Source organism: Colobus angolensis, unplaced genomic scaffold (genome assembly GCF_000951035.1).
Source record: "Colobus angolensis palliatus isolate OR3802 unplaced genomic scaffold, Cang.pa_1.0 Scaffold52, whole genome shotgun sequence".
Lineage (NCBI taxonomy): Eukaryota > Metazoa > Chordata > Mammalia > Primates > Cercopithecidae > Colobus > Colobus angolensis.
The window spans coordinates 4,776,915-4,797,804 of NW_012118710.1; the positions used below are offsets into that span (position 1 = coordinate 4,776,915).

Consider the following 20,890-nt stretch of genomic DNA (forward strand, 5'->3'; position numbering starts at 1 on the left):
AAATTAGAAGATGGGCACAGGAAATCTGTTAAAAGTAACAGCTGAATTGCAGAAAAAGAGTGGAGAGGAGCTGAATCTTTCTAAATTTAATGTTAGTTACAAGAATACAGATATAAACACAGCAAATCTGACCTTGAAATGGTTCCTTGTTTTATGCTAAGCCTGTCTCACTCAAGAGCAAACTGTGTTGTAAAGTGACAAAAAGTTCTCCTCTATTACCATCTGCCAAATCCTTGGCTAGCTCCTAAAAATTGAGCTTGAACTATAAAAGCATCTTAGTAAGTATCCAGGTTAAGAATCAACCCAAAGAAAGGCCAATTCTAGGCACAACTGGATTCAATAGCTTCCAAATATTTCAGTAATGAGATATGTAAACACTTACCATTTAGATTCCCACTAGTAGACACAGCACTGCTCTGTTTTTGGTTGTCATAAGCAGGACCAATGTTACTAAGGTCCTGCAAAAATATATCCAATTAAAATAGGAGTCTACGTAAGTCAATCAATCTGGATGCTCATAAAACAAGAGAAATTCTAACAGAATGGGAACTAAAATTGACCTTTTTTTTTTTTTTAGATGGAGTCTCACTCTGTCGCCCAGTTCATAGTGCAGTGGCGCAATCTCGGCTTACTACAACTTCTGCCTCCTAGGTTCCAGCGATTCTCTTGGTTTACCCTCCCGAGTAGCTGGGATTATAAGTGCACACCACCATGCCCGGCTAATTTTTTTTTTTTTTTTTTTTTTTTGAGATAGACTTTCACTCTTGTCGCCCAGGTTGGAGTGCAGTGGCACTGATACTGGCTTACTGAAACCTCTGCCTCCCAGGTTCAAGCAATTCTCTTGCCTCAGCCTCCCAAGTAGCTGGGATTTACAGGTGCCTGCTGTCACACCCAGATAAATTTCTGTATTTTTTAGTAGAGATGGGGTTTCACCAAGTTGGCTAGGCTGGTCTCAAAACTCCCAGCCTCAGGTGATCCACTTGCCTTGGCCTCCAAAAGTGCTGGGATTACAGGCATGAGCCACCATGCCCAGCCTAATTTTTATATTTTCAGTAGAGACAGGGTTTTGCCGTGTTGGCCAGGCTGGTCTTGAACTCCTGACCTCAAGTGATCTGCCCGCCTCAGCCTCCCAAAGTGCTGGGATTACAGGCGTGTGCCACCACGCCAGGCCTGAAATGGACAATTCTAAACAATGAAGCTTGCAGGGTCCCAAACTTGGGTGTTTTATGGACCAGCAAGCACTCTTCCAAGTATGCGTGAGGCAGGCCAAGTGTAAGGACCAGAATAGTTTCAGAATGGCGGTAAGTGGCAATTAATCAATCAACCTGGGTAGAGGCAGGAGAGGGCACAGGGCAAACCAGAGGGCCTAAGCCCCATTCACTCAGCTCCTGTGGGAATTCAGGCCCCATGTAGTCAGATGTTTTCATTTTACAAGACAGAAATCTAAATTTCTATGTGAAATCTTGCATTTTCTTTTTTGAGAGACGGGTCTTGCTATATCGTCCAGGCTGGTCTCGAACTCTTAGACTCAAGCAATCCTCCTGCCTCAGCCTCCCAAAGTGCTAGGATTACAGGCATGAGCCACTGCACCGGGCTGAATCTTGCATTTTCAAAGCTGGCAAATAAAACATGTAAAGACACAGCTTTAAGATTTGACATTCTGACTCGCCAAATGTGAACCCTGCTGTTGAACAAAAAACAGCAATTTTCATTTGCCTGTTATGTTAGATATGCAACACAAATTCTTCATAACAAATAATTTTCACAACAAAGAATGTTTTTAAGAGCAAAATTTGAGATGTCAGAAAGATGAGAAGTAATTTGAAATAGCATTTTTACATGTTACAAGTGAGGAAACTAAAGTTAAAAAAAAGTGATTTGAAGAAATTCATAACATTTTGGGGAAGACCCACAACTAAAACGCTGTAGGACACTGATCTCTTGGTTGAAGGTGAGTACTCTCGAATCAGTCACTATTTTTTTGGAGTCCACGATGCTATGCACATGTAATGGCTATGTGTTATGTGGCAAATATACAAATGTAAACAGAACCTGACTTCCTATCCCCAAGCGGCTTAAAATCAAAAAGAAAATATAAAACATAATGTACCTGATCCAAAAGTCCAAATTTGGGGTAATCTTCTTCTGGGTCTTTACTCCCTGGATCTGGGTGTTCCTTTACCAAGAATACATCTCTTTCTTTACTCTAAAAAGAAGCAGTGTTTTACTATTAATGAACATTTTTTACTTAAAAGTATGGAATGAATCATCAACCACCAACTCCAAAAGTCAGTTCCTAGGTGTAGTGTCCAAAAAAGATAGTACTGTTTTTCCTTCTAAGAAATAATCCGTGACCATCAAAAAATTCAAACAGAGAAACACAAAGAGTGCCCAAGTTTTTCATAATCCTCACCTAACCTTCTATCTCACAAAGATAAGCACTGTTAACAGCTTGCTGTTGACTTCTCCCCAGGTGTTCTCTTTAATTTTAAGGACAATATTGCCCATAACATTTTTTTTAATAGAAGAAATGGTCTCTAATTTCAATACAAAATTATTCTTGCAAAAGTACCGTGGACAAAAGTTTCAATACATAAAACCAGGTGTATGTGGGCAATGTTCACATAAGACACAATATGCATCTCACTGATTCTGTGTGCAAAAACTATTAAAATTCACAATTAGCTGTATCTCACACTCAAAGATATAACATTAATTTGTTCTAATTTTATCATTTCACAATGAGACGATAAAATATTATTTAATTCTTACAAAGAACAATGGTTTCTTAAATGTCAAGTCTAATCAATTTTAGTCTACTTACCATTGTTTTAACAATGTTATTTGGCCAAGTCATTTTCCCAGGTCTCTGTCTGGTTGTCATGCACTCCCAGTATTTATCAATAAATGGTATAATATCCTAATTTTAAAAATAAATTAAGACTATTACCACTGCAGTCAAAAATATGCTGACAAAGAAAGAAAACAGCATTTTTCAAAGACCTTGTTAGAATCAAGAGAAAAATCCATGTTAGTTTTTTCCCCCATGATGTTATACAAGGTTTACATGTTTGTCTTTTAATCGCTGAATATTTCATTGCATACACACAATATACAGATTATGGGGATTTCCACAAGTAGAAACAAACCTTAGCCATGTAGGGCTTACACTCCAGTTGGAGGGAAAAGCTCTGTCACAGTCCCTTGGTTATCAATTAGAAGATGATTCCCAAATTATTCTCTCCTGAGCTCCTATTTCTACCAGCTGAGACATACCTATCTGGACATCCTAAAGGGACCTCAAACTTCTTGTGACTAAAATGGAACTTGGTATCTTACCTCATAAATCTGCTTTTCAGATTTCTATTCTTGCTCCTGATAACTTAGAACCAGTAATCACCCAGAATAAGCTAGACACAATAAGAGCTGTCCTTGACCCTTCTCTCACAATTTTTACACCTAAACGGTCACCAAATAAATTTTAAAATTTCAGAAATGTCACTCCAATCAGGCCTCCCTTCCATCCCCACTGCTGTGACTGTAGCTCTCACCAACTCCTGCTTACATGACTGAAACGACTTTTGACCTTCATCTTCTGGCCTCCTATGTAGATAATCTTCTAAAGTTCTACCACCAGAGTTAGCTCCATGAAAACTAAATCTTTACTAAAAGGAACCAGGGAAAGTACAAAGAAAGCCTGGAATATTTTGTTATTCCAGAAAGTAAGGAAGAGTTCAAAAATGGATGGGGGAGTATCAAAGAGTTTCAGGAGTCAGTCCGATAGGGCTACAATGGTTGAATCTGGGACAATCTGAGGGTCAGAAATAAAAAAAATGCAACAACAGCTGGGCGCAGTGGCGCACGCTTGTAATCCCAGCACTTTGGGAGGCTGAGGTGGGCAGATCACTTGAGGTCAGAAGTTTGAGAGCAGCCTAGCCAACACGGTTAAACCCTGTCTCTACCAAAAAATACAAAAATTAGCCAGGCATGGTGGCATGCGCCAGTAGTCCCAGCTACTCAGGAAGTTGAGGCAGGATAATTACTTGAACCCAGGAGGCAGAAGTTGCAGTGAGCCAAGACATCGCACCACTGCACTCTAGCCTAGGTGACAGAGCCAGACTCCATCTCAATTTAAAAAAAAAAAATTCCAACAATGGACACACTGATTTTTTAAAAAAATCCACTGTGATATTTCAAAGGGGAAAAAAAGAATGAGGGAAAGTTATTTACAGAAGACTTGCAACTGAAGAATGTATTCCGATTTACAACCACTACTCTAACAACTGATTCAGGGTTGGATAATCAATGGTGGCTAAAATCACTAGTTGAAAGGAGTAGGAGAATAAGGTACTCACATAATCTCCATGTATGGCTTAAGGATTACTTAGCACAAAGATAAAAATGCTCCCTCCTTAACCAACTATTCAAATTTAGAATCACTAATAATAAAACAAACCAATATCTTATATGCCTCCTGATGTGGCGGTCTAAAAAACACACGATACCTATATAATCTTGCCACAAATGCTTAACACATGGCCAGGCACAGTGGCTCACAACTTTAATCTCAGCACCTTGGGAGGCCAGGGCCAGTGGATTGCTTGAGCCCAGGAGTGTAAGACCAGCCTGGGCAACATAGTGAGACCCGTCCCTATTAAAGAGGAAAAAAAAAGTTTAACCTGAACCTAATCATGAAGAAACAGTCAAATGCAAATTAAGGAATATCATGCCAAACAACTGTATAAGCACTTTAAAATTTTTATTTCATTAAATAAATAAATAAAGGAGTTGGGTGTGTTGGTTCATGCCTGTCTTCCCAGAGCTTTGGAAGGCCAAGGCAGGAGGATCACTTGAGCCCAGGAGGTCAAAACCAGCTGGGCAACATAGTGAGACCACATCTCCAATAAAAACATTTTTTTAATTAGCTGGATGTGGCAGCATGAGCGCAGCTGCTCAGGAGGCTAAGGTGGGAGAATAGCTTGAACCCAGGAGGTTGAGGCTGTAGTGAGCCATGACTGTGCCACTGCACTCCAGGCTGGGTAACAGAGCAAAACCCAATTGAATAAAGGAATTGTTTTATTAATTGATTAGAGACAAAAGAGTCATTACAACTAAATATAATGGGTGATCCTAACCAGATCTTGGATGGAGGAAGAAGCTATGGAGGAGGATATTATTAACACAAAAATAATCCTGAGAAACTACAAATATGAACTGTAAATTAGTAGTACTGCACCAGTGTTAAATTTCTTTACTATGATCATTGCATTGTGGTTGTATTAACAGAATATTGGGTAAAATATACCTACAATGTAGTCTCACACAGCTTTAAAGAAAAACAGAGATATGGGGAGATAAAACAAATGTAGCAAAATGTTAACTGGCAAATCGAAGAAGAAATGGGCCAGGTGCAGTGGCTCACACCTGTAATCCCAGCAACTTGGGAGGCCGAGGCGGACGGATCACTTGAGTACAGGAGTTCGACCAGCCTGGGCAACGTGGCGAAACCCTGTCTCTTAAAAAAAAAACCACACAAAAATGAGCTGGGTGTGGTGGTGTGTACCTGTAGTCCCAGCTACTTGAGAGGCTGAGGTGGGAGGATCACCTGAACCTAGGAGGTCAAGGCTTCAGTGAGCCATGATGGTGTCACTACATTCCACCTTGAAAATTTTCAAAACAATTTTGGAAAAAATAAACTAAAAAGGGGCCATGTGCAGTGGCTCATACCTGTACTCCCAGTACTCTGAGAGGCCGAGGAAGGTGCATTGCTTTAGCCCAGGAGGACATGGCTGCAGTGAGCCATGATCACACCACTGCACTCCAGCCTGGGTGACAGAGTGAGACCCTCTCTTTAAAAAAACAGAACAGGCCAGGTGCAGTGGCTCACACCTGTAATCCCAGCACTTTGGGAGGCCAAGGCAGGTGGATCATGAGGTCAGCTGAAGACCAGCCTGGCCAACACGGTGAAATCCTGTCTCCACCAAAAATAGAAAAAATTAGCCAGGCGTGGTGGCGCATGCCTGTAATCCCAGCTACTCGGGAAGCTGAGGCAGGAGAATTGCTGGAACCCAGGAGGCAGAGGATGCAGTGAGCTGAGATCGCATCACTGCACTGCAGCCTGGACAACAGAGCAAGACTCTGTCTTGAAAACAAAAAGAAAAAAAGAACAAGGTAATCACTGAATCCACTGTCATATATTCATTAAAAACTGGGAAGAAAGTACTTGTTAGGGAGTATATTTAGAAGTTCTACCTAACTCTTTAGTATAACTGCCATTACATTAATTCCACCTCTACCTTATCTTTGGAGAACATTGTCTTCGGATGTTCATCCTGTGTTCGGGACTGCCATGTCAGGTTGGCCAAAGCACTAAGGCACATTTCCTTCAAGTCTACCAAAAACAAAAAGGAAGAAACAGTTATCTATAGTACTATATCTCTATTACCAAGGGAATAATTAATAAGTGGTCCAGAAAATAACAATTATAGCAGCAAAATGGAGTCATCATGTGACCTGAAATGGGCAACTGCAATTATTCAGAGCTAAACCCCAACTGAACTTATACCAGCCACTAGGCAAAGGTCTCCTGATTCTGCTAAGCCCAGCTCCCTTTTCTTTTCCAGTGCATAATCATCTTCCAATACTCCAGAGTTTGTTCTTACTTGCTTGCTTCCGGAGGAAATAGGTATTCCCACTGTGATGGCAGACATTGCAGTGAAAACTGTAGTTGGTCATGAAAGGTAGACAGGATCTACAGAAGAGACAAATTATACAAATTAGTGAACTTGTGAACACACACACTTCTTCTTCTTCTTCTTCTTTTTTTTTTTTTTTAAGACAAGGTCTCACTCTGCCACCCAGGCTGGAGTGCAGTGTTACAATCATAGCTCACTGCAGACTTGACCTTCCCTGGCTCAAGTTGATTCTCCCACTTCAGTCCCCCAAGTAGCTGGGATACAAGAATGAGCCACCATGCCCAGCTATTTTTTGTATTTTTTTATGGAGTTAGGCTTTCACCATGTTGCCCAGGCTGTACACTTCTTTATGAGAAGTTAACATGCATCCATTCCCCTCAGTGACAGGTAAACTAAAATGTTAATGTTAACATAGTATTAAAATGTAAAAAGGTTGTCAAAACCAAAACAGGGCTCACATTCGTATAAATACCTGGATTTTTCTCTCACAAAAATTACTAAGACCTTATCCATTATACTGGACAATTCAGCATCTAGAAGGTTCTCACTTGTTCTTACAAGGTATCTTGTTAGTTTATTTTTTGAGCACCTAAAAAGAATATGCCAGGCCAGCTGTAGAAGAGGACAAAGTAGTCTAAGGTATATCTCTATGGTGTCAATGATGTGGTTGGAAAGGGCAGGCAGAATGTTAAGAAAAAATGAATTTAAAATGTAAATAACTAGGCCAGGCGTGGTGGCTCATGCCTGTAATCCCAGAACTTTGAGAGGCCAAGACGGGTAGACCACCTGACATCAAGAGAAGACTTGCCTATTTGAAGTCAAGAGAGGAAGAGGCCAGGAGGGTAAAGACAATATGGCAGATACGGGATGCAACAGAAGAATCAACGCATTTGAGAAGAAAAACATGGTAGTGATTGCACAGGATGACAGGAAAAGGACAGGAGTTTAGTCTTGCAAAGGGCAAAGTAACAGAAGGACAGAAGACCTTTAGTATAAATGGCTTAAGCTAGAAGAGAAGAAATCAGAACAAAGGTTTATCTTGGACTCTGAAACTAGCTTAGGGTATCCTCAGAGAAGACTACCAAGCATTTACCAACTATTGCTACCCTCATGGAATTAAGAAACATTCTTACAAATGTTAAGGCTGAGTTTCCTTACCTTCACTTCTCTGTAGAACCTCTTCTGTTAAACAGTTTATTGTGATAAACTCATTTACAGAAGGCAAAGCCTCATACTAAAGATAGGTAGTAAATAGTTATTTTAATTCAAACACAAACAGGTGTAAAGAGCAGCCTTTTTCATACCCTGCTAGCTCACATTCTCTATCTCAGTTGTAAAAGATAATCCACCCCACCTAACTGGGCTTTATTTTTTTCTTTTTGGGGACAGGGTCTCACTCTGTTACCCAGGCAGGAGTGCAGTGGCACAATCATGGCTCATTGCAGCCTCAACCTGCGGCGCTTAAGCAATCCTGCCACCTAAAACTCCTGAGTAGCTGGTACTACAGGGGTGCATCACCATGCCTAGCTCATTTTCTATTTCTCGTAGAGACAGGATCGCACTATGTTGCCTAGGCTGGTCTCAAACGCCTGGGCTCAAGTCATCCTCCTGTCTCGGCCTCCTAAAGTGCTGGGATTACAGGTGTGAGCCACCATGCCTTGCCCTTTTTTTTTTTGAGACAGAGTCTCACTGTGTTGCCCAGGCTGGAGTGCAACCTCCGCTTCCCGGGTTCAAGTGATTCTCCTGCCTCCCGAGTAGCTGGGACTACAGGTGTGCAACACTGCACCCCGCTAATTTTTGTATTTTTTTTGGAGACGGGGTTTCACCACATCGGTCAGGCTGGTTTCCAACTCCCGACCTCGTGATCAGCCTGCCTCGGCCTCCCAAAGTGCTGGGATTACAGGCGTGAGCCACTGTGCCTGGCCCCCGCCCCCCCCCTTTTTTTAAACTTGATACTACGGATAGGATCTAACTGGGCTTTAGATATAACTTTACAAGTTCAGTTACAAACTCTTGTCTCCAAAGCTACCAAAATTTTGAACTGTGATTTGATTTTTCCTTGAATTCCTCCCAGTTATCTCACTAGTAAATTTCCTTTCCTAAACTGTCTATCCAAACAAATTCTTCCCGCAAAAGTGGCCCTATCTTAGGCCTCTCTAAGAAACTAGGCTCACTTAGCTAGTGTGTTTTCCCAACAGACGTTGCTACCAAGATCAACTATTTCTTCCTGATCCTTCAGTATTTTTCTTTCTTTTTAAAACCACTCTTTCCTAAATCACAAGTCACATGTTAATTGAGATATCAGCATTTCTAAAACCCACTTTAACCTTTTAACTAGGAAGTATACAACAGATTATAAAGGAAAGCTGGGTGTGGTGGCTCTTGCCAGTAATCCCAACACTTTGGAAGGGTGAGGCAGGAGGATCCCTTGAGCTCAGAAGTTCAAGGCTGCAGCAAGCTGTGATCCTGCCATTGCACTCCAGCCTGGGCGGCAGAGCGAGACCCGGTTGCAAGAAAAAAACAAGAAAACACACACATATGCAGCCTTATTTTTATATAGTCTTATATAAATGTATTAGTATAATATAGACCATAAAGAACATTACAAAGAGCGAGCAGTACAGTTATTCCAATAGACAGGAGTCGGTATAAGGAAAAAAGTCTTTCATTCTCAGTCACAGTATTATTTTAATTCACCAGAAGAGGTACATGATTGGAAACAGCTTTGCTGAGGAGAGCGGACAACATACCTAAAGGAGTAAGTCAGCAGCAATGAGAAAGGAAAAAGAGGATGGTTCAGGCATAAAGAGCATGGGTCATCTCAAATTTGGGACAACAGGCTTTATCCACATATACACTACTAATTCTTTCTGAAAAATCCAAAACACCCACACAAGGTTTATATTGTCCTAAATTTGTTTATATAACAGTTTGTAATTGCATTTTTTTTTGTCTCCAAACCAGGTTGTAAACTCAAATGGAGGGACAATACCCACCACTGTATCTATCAGGGCTGTGCCCTCAGTAAGCAGATAACATGCAAGGGAATTAAAACAATTCCTGATTCAACATCCTACTTGCTGAATAGGAGTCAGGAGACACAGGAAATACTTTGCATTTATTTTGCCCAGAAACTAACTGTTGAGCATGTTCAGATTTATTTTACCGAGCAATTCTTATAAAAACTATGAAAAGTACTCACGAGGTGTCTATGCCAAATGTGTCAGCCGTGAACCATTTTGTACAAATCCCACATTGCAGCTCTACTTCACCCAACTGTCGGCCATTCTCTTCATCCAGGGAGCCCGCCTGAGTATCCATCACCTCTGAGGTATCCCCGGCACCTTCCTGTGTCAGAGCAATTCGAGAATCAAATCAGTTGACTTGAATGTATTTTACTTTATTTTTTTAAGAGACAAGGGTCTCCCTATGTTGCCCAGGCTGGTCTCAGCCTCCCAAAGTGCTGGGATTACAGGCATGAGCCACCGTGCCTGGACTGAATGTATTTTTGATTCGCTTAAAAATTTAAGAACAAGGCCGCGTGCGGTGTCTCAAGCCTGTAATCTCAGCCCTTTGGGAGGCCGAGGAGGGAGAATCACCTGAGGTCAGGAGTTGGAGACCAGCGTGGCCAACATCGTGAAACCCCGTCTCTACTAAAAATACAAAAAAAAAAAAAAGTAGCTGGGTGTGTTGGCAGGTGCTTGTAATCCCAGCTATTCGGAAGGGTGAGGCAGGAGAATCGCAGGAACCCAGGAGGAGGTTGCAGTGAGCCCAGATCGCGTCACTGCATTCCAGCCTGGGCGACAGAGCGAGCCTCCGCTGCAAAAAAAAAAAAAAAATTTAAAAACAAACTCTATGTTGTCTTGCAAACAACTAAAAAGAAATACTTACTAGTGTATCTTTTCCATTAGATGATTCTGTCTCCAAACCACCGCTTACATCGACCAAGTTTGCCTCCCTATAAGATAATGAAAGAGCTCAAGCAAGAATTCTCAATACAAACAAACCTCAAAATACCTATTCCCAAAAATGATGATCAAATTACAGTAGAACTTCATATTCCTGCAGCTTTTTCAGCTACGCCTGTTCTCAGACTGGATGCCCAAGGTACTGTCAGGATATTGAGAAGGTGGACAAGGCAGTAGCGGACCCACGGAGCACAGGGACGCCTAATAGGCTTTTACAGACAAATCTACCTGGGTTAGAGTTGGTCCTGGGAGAGGTTCAAAGAGAGGTAGCTCTCCCACCCTGTTTTCAGAGTGACCGTTACTTCTTCCAGTCTGGCACTGCAAAGTAGTTTTTTTTTTTTTTTCTGGAATATGTGAAGGCCTCCCGTTAAAGAGTGAGCTACCAGCTTCCCGCCGGGGTGCAAGAGTCAGAGATAACGACAGGAGACTCAGCATCCACCGCCCGTGAAAGGTGCGGAAAGGGCGTTATCGAATATATACTCGAGAGGGGACGGGCCAAGCTGCGCAGGGGCAGGGCGAGCCATTGGCGGCGGGGCCTGGGTTCGCAGGGGGCGGGCGGCAGGGCTCCAAGAGCCGCGGGATTCGCGAGGGGCGGGCCTCCCTCCCGCGTCCTCCTCGGGCCGCAGGACCTCTTACCCGCCTTCAGCCTCCCCGGAACTGGGCTCAGCTGTCGGAGGAGCAGAGGTCCCCTCTCCAGGAGGAGCGGCTGCTCCCGCTGCCACTGGCTTCACCTCCCCCTCTTCTGCAGCTGTTGCATTTGCGGCCGCTCCTGGGCCAGGCCCGGCACCCGCTTCCTGGCCGGGTCCTGCTCCCGCTGCCGCCATCACGGCCACCCCTGGACTTCTCGCGAGAGTACCCTCTCTTCTCGCGCGCGTTGCTATGAGACGCTGTAGTCTTCAAACAGGAAAAGCCCGCGGTGGGTCCACTGCCTGCCTTAGGACGCCTAACTACAAGACCGCTTTAAGGCCAGGCGCGCGGGCAGAGGTGGGCCGGGCCTCCAAGCCTGCGGTGGCCACGGTCCTGTCACGGGGAAGGCGGAGGAAGCTAGATGGTTAGTAGGACTCCCTGAAGGACTTCCTTTGGAGTCAGAGACGGATGCGGCGTATTTTCGTGGCTACGACTGGATATCCCCGCGCAGAGGAGGAGCTTTGAGAGCGCTGGCCGTGCCACCGAACACTCCTCACCACCGAAAGTGGGAAACGTCTTCCTTGGAGACTAGCACTCCCTGCCCACCCCGGATGGAATTTGGTTTTCTGCGCAGGGTCGCCCCCTGGAGCCCGTTTCCAAATGACCTTCAGAGGGAAGGGAATCTAGGGAGGCCGATTCCAGGGGCGAGGGTGGAGGACCCAGGCCGGGCAGCAGAGGATCGGCGTGGGCACCAGAAGCGGCTTGCCGCTTCCTAGTGTGAGAGGTGGAAAGCGAAGCCCGGGGGGGTGCCGGGGCACTCGGAATGTAGACGAGTTTGGTGCCCAGCAAAAGGAAGAGGTGTGGACTGAAAGTACGAACTTGCGAAGTCATCGACAGTAGCTGGTGGCTGGCATCACTGGAGTGAGTTGAGTCTTTCAGAGCCATGGTCTCCAAACTGGAGAATGCAAACCTCTAAGTGTTGCGGCCAGGAACGTTTTCAGGACACCAGTGTTTATTATCCTATATCCTAAAATGTTGCCTAACAATAGACTCTTCTCCCGCTTTACACAAGAACGGCGCACCCCTCGCCAGTCCTCACTCCAATCTTACAATGATGTGTCCACCGATAGTGTAGGAACCTCCGGGCCACTGAACGCCATGGAAAATATGTAGATACTGATTTCCCAATTGGTTCTCAATTATTGGTTTTCAACAAAATTGAAGAAAGACCTGAGTTGCCAGGTGACATTTTAACATTGATGATAAAAACTAAAATCAGGTGTTAGTACTCCAAAGAGAAGCGGGATGCTTGCTCTAAGTATCTCCTCCCAAATACATATTATTGTAGCAGTTTTAACATACGGTCACAAAATTGTGTGTTTTCTTGTTTTGTTTTTTCTTTTGAGACAGAGTCTCGCTCTGTTGCTCAGGCTGGAGCGCAGTGGCGCGATCTTGGCTCAGTGCAACCTCCGTCCCAGGTTCAAGCGATTCTTTTGCCTCAGTCTCCCGAGTAGCTGGGATTACAGGTGTCTGTCACCACGCCCAGCTAATTTTTGTATTTTTAGTAGAGGCGGGGTTTCACCATGTTGGCCAGGGTGGTCTCGAGCTCCTGATCTCAAGTGATCTACCCTCCTCGGCCTCCCAAAGTGCTGGCATTACAGGTGTGAGCCACCGCGCCCGGCCTTTTTTTTTTTTTTTTTTGGAAACAGAGTCTCGCTTTGTCGCCCAGACTGAGTGCAGTAGGGCAATCTCAGCTCACTGCAGCCTCCACCTCCCGGGTTCGGGTTCAAGCTATTCTCTTGCCTCAGCCTCCCCAGCTGCTGGGATTACAGGCACGTGCCATGACGCCCGGCTAAGTTTTGTATCTTTACTAGAGACGGGGTTTCACCTGTGTGGTTCAAGCCTGTAATCCCAGCACTTTGGGAGGCTGAGGCCGGCAGATCACCTGAGGTCAGAAGTTTGAGACCAGCCTGGCCAACATGGTGAAACCCCATCTCTACTAAAAATACAAAAATTAGCTGGGCATGGTGGCATGTGCTTATGGTTCCAGCTACTCAGGAGGCTGGGCAGGAGAATGGCTTGAACCCAGGAGGTGGAGTTGGTTGCAGTAAACCGAGATCACACGACTCCAGTCCAGCCTGTGCAACAGAGTGAAGCTCTGCTTAAAAAAAAAGAAAAGAAAAAAAACAAAACAAAAAACCTGGGTACCTTCTCATGATAAGGTTAATGAAAATCACTACCAGAACACCAAGTTAGAAGTTTAGGATGGCCAAACAGGAAAAAGGTATTTTTAGGAGCTCTCTCTCCAGTAACTGCTTAATTCACTCAGTTTACCAGAAAGCTGATTTGATGCAGATGCCGACTGGAGTGTGAATTATTCTACCATGGTGAAAATATGGAGGCCATTCTCACATCCTCAAATACAGTATTCAGAATGCTCATAATTATGATTCCCAAGCAGTGGAATGATAGATAGCTTTTCTTTTCTCTCTGTTTTCCAGGTGGTGTTTGTTTGTTTTTTAAGAGATAAGGTCTTACCCTGTCACCCAGGTGCAGATCATGGCTCACTACAACCTCAACCTTCTTGTCTCAAGCAATCCTCCCTCCTTAGCCTCCTGAGTAGCTGGAACTCCTGGCATGTGCCACCATGCCTGGCTCATTTTTCTTATTTTTTTGTAGAGACGGAGTGTATTAGTGTGTTCTCATGCTGCTAAGAAAGATATACCTGAGACTGGGTAGTTTATAAAGGAAAGAAGTTTAATTGACTCACAGTTCAGCATGGCTAGGGAGGCCTCAGGAAACTTACAATTATGGCAGAAGGGGAAGTAAACACATCCTTCGCCACATGGCGGCGTCAAGGAGAAGTGCCGAGTAAAGGGGAGGGTGGGAAAACACTTGTAAAACCATCAGATCTTGTGAGAACTCACTCACTTCACAAGAACAGCATGGAGGTAACCACCCCCATGATTCAATTACCTCCCACCGGGTCTCTCCCACAACACGCGGGGATTATAGGAACTACAGTTCAAGATGAGACTTGGAGGCCAGGTGCAGTGGCTCATGCCTGTAATCCCAGCACTTTGGGAGGCCAAGGCAGATGGATCACGAGGTCAAGAGATTGAGACCATTCTGGCCAACATGGTGAAACCCTGTGTCTACTAAAAATACAAAAATTAGGTGGGCATGGTGGTGCGTGCCTGTATTACCAGCTACATGTGTGGCTGAGGCAGGAGAATCACTTGAACCTGGGAGTCAGTGAGCTGAGATCACGCCACTGCTCTCCAGCCTGGTGACAGAGTGAGACTCCATCTTGGGAAAAAAAAAAAGATGAGATTTGGGTGGGGACATACCCAAACCATATCATTTTGCCCCCGGCCCCCCTCAAGTCTCATGTTCTCACATTTCAAAACACAATCATGCCTTGCCAACAGTCCCCCAAAGTCTTAGCTCATTCCAGCATGAACTCAAAAGTCCAAGTCCAAAGTCTCATCTGAGACAAGTAAAGTCCCTTCTGCCTCTGAACCTGTAAAATTAAAAGCAAGGTAGCTACTTCCTAGATACAATGAAGGTTACAGGCATTGGGTAAAAATACCCATTCCAAATGGGGAAAATTGGCCAAACAAAGGGGCTACAGGGCCCACGCAAGTTTCAATTCCAGACAGCAGTCAAATCTTAAAGCTCTAAAATGATCTCCTTTGACTACATGTATCACATCCAGGTCACACTTGCCGAGACCAGCTTGGTCGTGGAGACCCCAACCCAGTGGCACTAGAGGAATAAAGACACAGACACAGAAATAGAGTGCACAGTGAGATCAGGGGGCTAACAGCCTTCAGAGCTGAGAGCCTTGAACAGAGTTTGACCCACCTATTTATTGACAATAAGCCCGTGACAAACGTCGTTTCTGCAGTTTATAGATTGACTAAAAGTATCCTTATGGGGAACAAAGGGACAGGCTCTGGCTTGTTATCTGCAGCAGGAATGTGTCCTTAAGGCACAGATCGCTCATTGCTCATGCCATTGTTTGTGGTTTAGGAACGCCTTGAGTGGTTTTCCACCCTAGGTGGGCCAGGTGTTCCTTGCCCTCATTCCAGTAAACCAGCAACCTCCAGCGTGAGCGTCATAGCCATCACAAGCATGTCACAGTGCTGCAGAGATCTTGTTTATGGTCAGTCTTGGGACCTGTTCTGAGCAATGCTGATACAAGAGGTGGGTTTCCAAGGTCTTGGGCAGCTTTGCCCCATGGCTTTACAGGGTACAGCCCCGCTCCTGGCTGCTTTCATGAGCTGATGTTGAGTGTCTATAGCTTTTCCAGGCACACAATGCAAACTGTTGGTGGACCTACCACTCAGGGGTCTAGAGGATGGTGGCCCTCTTCTCACAGCTCTACTAGGCAGTGCTCCAGTGGGGACTCTGTGTGGGAACTCTAACCCCACATTTCCTTTCTGCTCTGCCCCAGCAAAAGTTCTCCATGAGGGCTCTACCCTGCAGCACACTTCTGACTGGACATCCAGGCATTTCCATACAGCCTTTGAAATCTAGGTGGAGGTTCCCAAACTTCAATTCTTCTGTGCATCTGTGTGCTCAACACCATGTGGAAGCTGCCAAGGCTTGGGGCTTGCACCCTCTTAAGCCATGGCCTGAGCTGTACCTTGGCCCCCTTTAGCCATGGCTGGAACACAGGACACCAAGCCTCTAGGCTGCACACAGCAGGGGGGCCCTGGACCTGGCCAAGGAAACCATTTTCCCTCCAAGGCCTGCTGACCTGTGATGGGAGGAGCTGCTGTGAAGGTCCCTGACATGCCCTGCCCTGGAGACATTTTCCACATTGTCTTGGAGATTAACATTTGGCTTCTTATTACTTTTGCAAATTTCTGCAGCAGGCTTGAATTTCTCCCCAGAAAATGGCGTTTTCTTTTCTACTGCATAATCAGGCTGCAAATTTTCCAAACTTTTCTGCTCTGCTTCCTCTTGAACACTTTGTTGATTAGAAATTTCTTCTGTCAGATACCCTAAATCATCTCTCTCAAGTTCAAAGTTCTACAGATCTCTAGGGCAGGGGCAAAATGCAGCCAGTCCCTTTGCATAGCAAGAGTGACCTTTGCTCCAGTTTCCAATGAGTTTCTCATCTCCATCTGAGACCACCTCACCCTGGACTTTATTGTCCATATCACTATCAGAATTTTGATCAAAGCCATTCAACAAGTCTCTAGGAAGTTCTAAACTTTTCCACATCTTCCTGTCTTCTGAGCCCTCCAAGTCTCTAGGAAGTTCCAGACTTTCCCACATTTTCTTTTCTTTTTTTTTTTTTTTAGACGGAGTGTCGCTCTGTTGCCCAGGCTGGAGTGCAGTGGCAGGATCTCAGCTCACTGCAAGCTCCGCCTCCCGGGTTCACGCCATTCTCCTGCCTCAGCCTCCTGAGCAGCTGGGACTACAGGCGCCTGCCACCTCGCCTGGCTAGTTTTTTTTTGTATTTTTTAGTAGAGATGGGGTTTCACCGTGTTAGCCAGGATGGTCTTGATCTCCTGACCTCGTGATCCGCCCGTCTCGGCCTCCCAAAGTGCTGGGATTACAGGCTTGAGCCACCGCACCTGGCCTCCCATATTTTCATATCATCTTCTAAGCCCTTCAAACTGTTCCAACCTCTGCCTGTCACCCAGTTACAAAGTTGCTTGCACATTTCTGAGTATCTTTATAGGGGCACCCCACTGCCAGTACCAGTTTACTGTGTTAGTCTGTTCTCATGCTTCTAATAAAGACATACCCAAGACTGGGTAATTTATAAAGGAAAGAGGTTTAATTGACTCACAGTTCAGCAAGGCTGGGAGGCCTCAGGAAACTTACAATCATGGTGGAAGGGGAAGCAAACATGTCCTTTACATGTTAGCAGGAATAAGTGCAGTGCAAAGTGGGTTAAAGCCCCTTACAAAGTCATCAGATCTCGTGAGAACTCACTCGCATCACGAGAACAGCATGTAGGTAACCATCCCCATGATTCAATAACCTCCCACTTTCCATGACTCATGGGGGTTATGGGAACTACAGTTCAAAATGAGATTTCGGTGGGGACACAGCCAAACCATGTCACAAAGTCTTGCTATGTTGCCCAGGCTGGTCTTGAATTCCTGGGCTCAAGCAATCCTCCTGCCTCAGCTTCCCAAAGTGTTGAGATTACAAGCCTGAGCCACTGTGCCTGTGTTGCTCAAATCAGAAATAAAATAGCATGGTGTGGTGGTGTGCACCTGTAGTTCCAATACTTTGGGAGGCTGAGTGGGGAGGATCCCTTGGGCCGAGGAGGTTGAGGTCTCAGTGAGCTACGACTGCACCACTGCACTCCACCCTTGGTGAAACAGCAAGATACTTCCTGGAATAAAGTGTCCTGTGTCCTCATTGTCACTTTCCCCCACCATGTCTCAGATTTGTCCCTGCTTAGGTCTACTGCCTCCCACCAGCCTGCTATTTGTAGTTCTATTACTGCTCATTGGGATTATCACAACCAAGTCTTCCTGTTTCAAGTTTTCCTACCCTGATGAAAGGTTACAACTTTCTTTAAGAAGCTGCTACCTGCCTTTCGGATAAAACTCAGACTCCTTCTCAGCTGAGTGTTTCAGTGGGTCCAGCAAGTGATCACCCAGTCCTGTTGGAACCCACTGCTTTTCAGTGCACCCACCCCATCCGCATCTCCATGTGGTCTTGCCTCCTGACTTTTGCCTTCCCCCACCTGGATTGCCCTTGTTCTCCCCAACCCTGCTCTCCTAACCTTGTCTGTTACATCAAGACCCACCTGAAAGTTACCTCCCCGCAAAACCTCACTTCACTCAGTTTTTATGGAAAATCTGTGTAATATGATGTTCCTCAGTTACAACCTAGAGTATTTTATTGTAGATACGAGAGTCCTTAATCTCATTTGGCTCAACTGTATGATGAAGTCTGATGCAGGTAATCATTTCACTCAAAACCAATTATGATGTCTTACTCATAATACATTTCTCTAAAATGTTAAAAAGCCACCAGCTCCCCACTCCACAATCAGTTCACTTTTTGCCTCAGTTTTTGCTTGGGATATTCTGCATAGAATGACAAATGTTGAAAAGGAAGTTGCAAGTATTGTGACTATTGTCTCACCTGTAAGAATTAATTATTTTGGATGGAGTTAATAAATTTAAGAAGCAATTATTTTGACTGATGGATCTTCTGGACTTGACAACAAAAAAGGAGTATTTTGTATATTTTTTAACACACAGAAAAAGAGATATTGGGCCAAGGCATGGTGGCTCGTGCCTGTAATCCCAGCACTTTAGGAGGCTGAGGCAGGAGAATCACTTGAGGCCAGGAGAATGATACCAGCCTGGGCAACATAGCGAGGCCTCAACTCTACAAAAAAATAGTAAAAATTAGCCATGCATGGTGGCATGTTCCTGTGGTCCCAGCTACTTGGGAGGCTGAGGTGGAAGGATCACTTGAGCCCAGGAGCTTGAGGCTGCAGTGAGCCATGATTGCACCACTGCACTCCAGCCTGGGTGACAGAGCAAGAGCAAGATCCTATATTAAAACAAAAAGAAAGGAAAAGAAAAAGAAATGGTTTATTATACGTGTTCCTTAGAAAAAGAGAAAGAACTCTGAACATAACTGAAATATTTGGGATAAGGCTTTTACCACCACACAAAAGCCTACTTGGGAGATGAGAAGGGAATGGGCCATGACCTTGTAATGATGTAGGAGTTAAGAAGAAATTACATAGGTAGATAGTGAGGGTAGGGAAGTCCTTGGTAAGGTTTTTCTTTTAATGAAAAGCAGCCCCAAATTATTTTCCTTTCTAACAAAGAGCAGCCTGTAAAATCGAGTTGAAGACAAAGTGCTGGCAGTTGAGCCCATCATGTTGAAGATGGTGGCTCCATCTTCCCTTCTCTGCCAGTCAGGTGTACAGTAAGGAGCAGACAAGATGGCGCTGGCCAAGGGGAAAACACATTTGCATAATAAGATTAGGGTGGGGTGGCCAGCCTTCCCCCACACTTTGTAAACATCATACCTGATCAAACCAATCTGTGAGCCCTATGCAAATCAGACATCACCTCCTCAAACCTGGCTATAAAATCTGGTGCATCTGCTGCTGGCTGGTCTTTTCCTCTCAGAAGTCCCCTCTCTCTCACTAGAGAGAGAGCTGTTTTCCTTTCTCTTTCTTTTGCCTATTAAACCTCTGCTCCTACACTCCTCATGTGTGCCCATATCCTAAATTTCCTGGCCCGAGATGACCAACCCCGGGTATTTACCCCAGACAATGTGGCTGCTTCACTAGTAACTCTGGATATGAACTTAGCCTCACAGGAATTTTCAAGCCCCAGTGTGGCACAACTGAGGCAGAATCACTTCCATGTCCTCAATACCAGAAGTACCAAAGGGAGTTGCTGGACCTGTGGGGCCAGGGCTTCAGTGACCATAACGCAATGACCCATAGCCCCATACGGGCCCATAACTGAACACCAACCAGATGGGGCAGCGGTGGAAGGCTACTGTCAACCTGAAATGAAGAAACTGAACCAGAATGGGGTCCAATTGCCTGGTGCAGTAAAAGTAGATATCCACACCAAGGTTTTGCAGCAGTAGTGAAGAAGGAATTAATGAATTTTACAAGTATAATCAAAGACCACCAAGAAATTTTTACTTTTTACTTCAAAAGCTGAGTGTAGGGTAGCCCCACCCCGCCCCACATAGTCGAACTTAGAGAAGCACACTAACTGCCTGTTTTTCCTTCTGTGCTCAGCAAGCCTTATCTGTGCTCACCAGTTTCACATTCCTTGAGGCTCAGCAAGTTCCTACTTCACCTCCCTAGTGCAGCTACAAAGTTACAAGCATATGTTACAGAAACAGTTTCCCAAGGATATAGAACATGTAGTATAGATAAATGTAAAAGACTGATCAACTGCCTTTGTTCTTGCTTCTGTAAGTATGCTTCCTGCATCATGTAGCTCCCAGCCACTGACTGCTTAAAAGATGGCTGCTTTCTTTTTCCGGAGCTCAGACTTTCCTGGACGCTAGTCCTACTGAGCCAGGTGATCACCTTAATAAAGGCTTTCCTGAACTCTGTTTGGTCTCTCCTGTCTGATTGTCCCACAACATTTCTGGGGGCTCGTCCAGGATTAGAGACAACAGCTTTCTGTATCCTTTGCCTGTGGGCTAGAGCCCCAGGATGCAGAAGATTTGGGACCGTTGGCGCCACTGGGTAAGACTTAGCCTAGAAGGAGAATGGCTATCTCATGTCTTGGAGCCTTTCCCTGACAGTGCCAATGGAACTGACTCCGGAGTTGCAGGACAGTCACAGAAGCAGTGTGCAGGCAGACTACTGAACTGCAGTAAAGTTGGGCCCCAGAAAAGCCCATCCCATAGGGACAGAAGGGGAGCTTGGTCACCTCCTGGGGAATGACCACTTATCCAACCCAGAGTGGCTGGGGGTGGCAGGAGTGGCCTGCCAATTTGGATGAACTTCGTGTCCCCACTAACAAGTGAAAGTGGTTCACTGGATCTGGAGACAGAAACTGGGAGTGTTGGGTGCATGTGAACCTACCTGGGACATGAGAAAGGCTCGTTTCGTCCGATGAGGGG

General features: G+C 45.0%; 1 protein-coding gene across 5 annotated transcripts in view; it reads right to left on the minus strand.

Annotated features, from left to right (window-relative positions):
- Window positions 1–12,561, minus strand: part of ASH2L (ash2 (absent, small, or homeotic)-like (Drosophila)) — a 45,779-nt gene extending 33,218 nt beyond the window's left edge. For 2 of the 5 annotated variants that reach the window (XM_011960704.1, XM_011960703.1), the window contains exons 1-8: window positions 10,892–12,561; window positions 10,587–10,653; window positions 9,898–10,043; window positions 6,663–6,751; window positions 6,297–6,391; window positions 2,825–2,920; window positions 2,111–2,206; window positions 383–458 (exon numbers count right to left, since the gene is read on the minus strand). In XM_011960704.1, coding sequence (XP_011816094.1) covers window positions 383–458; window positions 2,111–2,206; window positions 2,825–2,920; window positions 6,297–6,391; window positions 6,663–6,751; window positions 9,898–10,016 — 571 coding nt within the window. In that variant the 5' untranslated portion in view covers window positions 10,017–10,043; window positions 10,587–10,653; window positions 10,892–12,561. Of the gene's footprint in view, window positions 1–382; window positions 459–2,110; window positions 2,207–2,824; window positions 2,921–6,296; window positions 6,392–6,662; window positions 6,752–7,167; window positions 7,285–9,897; window positions 10,044–10,586; window positions 10,654–10,891 lie in introns of all 5 variants that reach the window. The other 3 variants (XM_011960701.1, XM_011960702.1, XM_011960705.1) reach the window with 3 other exon arrangements.
- Between the last annotated feature and the right edge of the window lie 8,329 nt (window positions 12,562–20,890).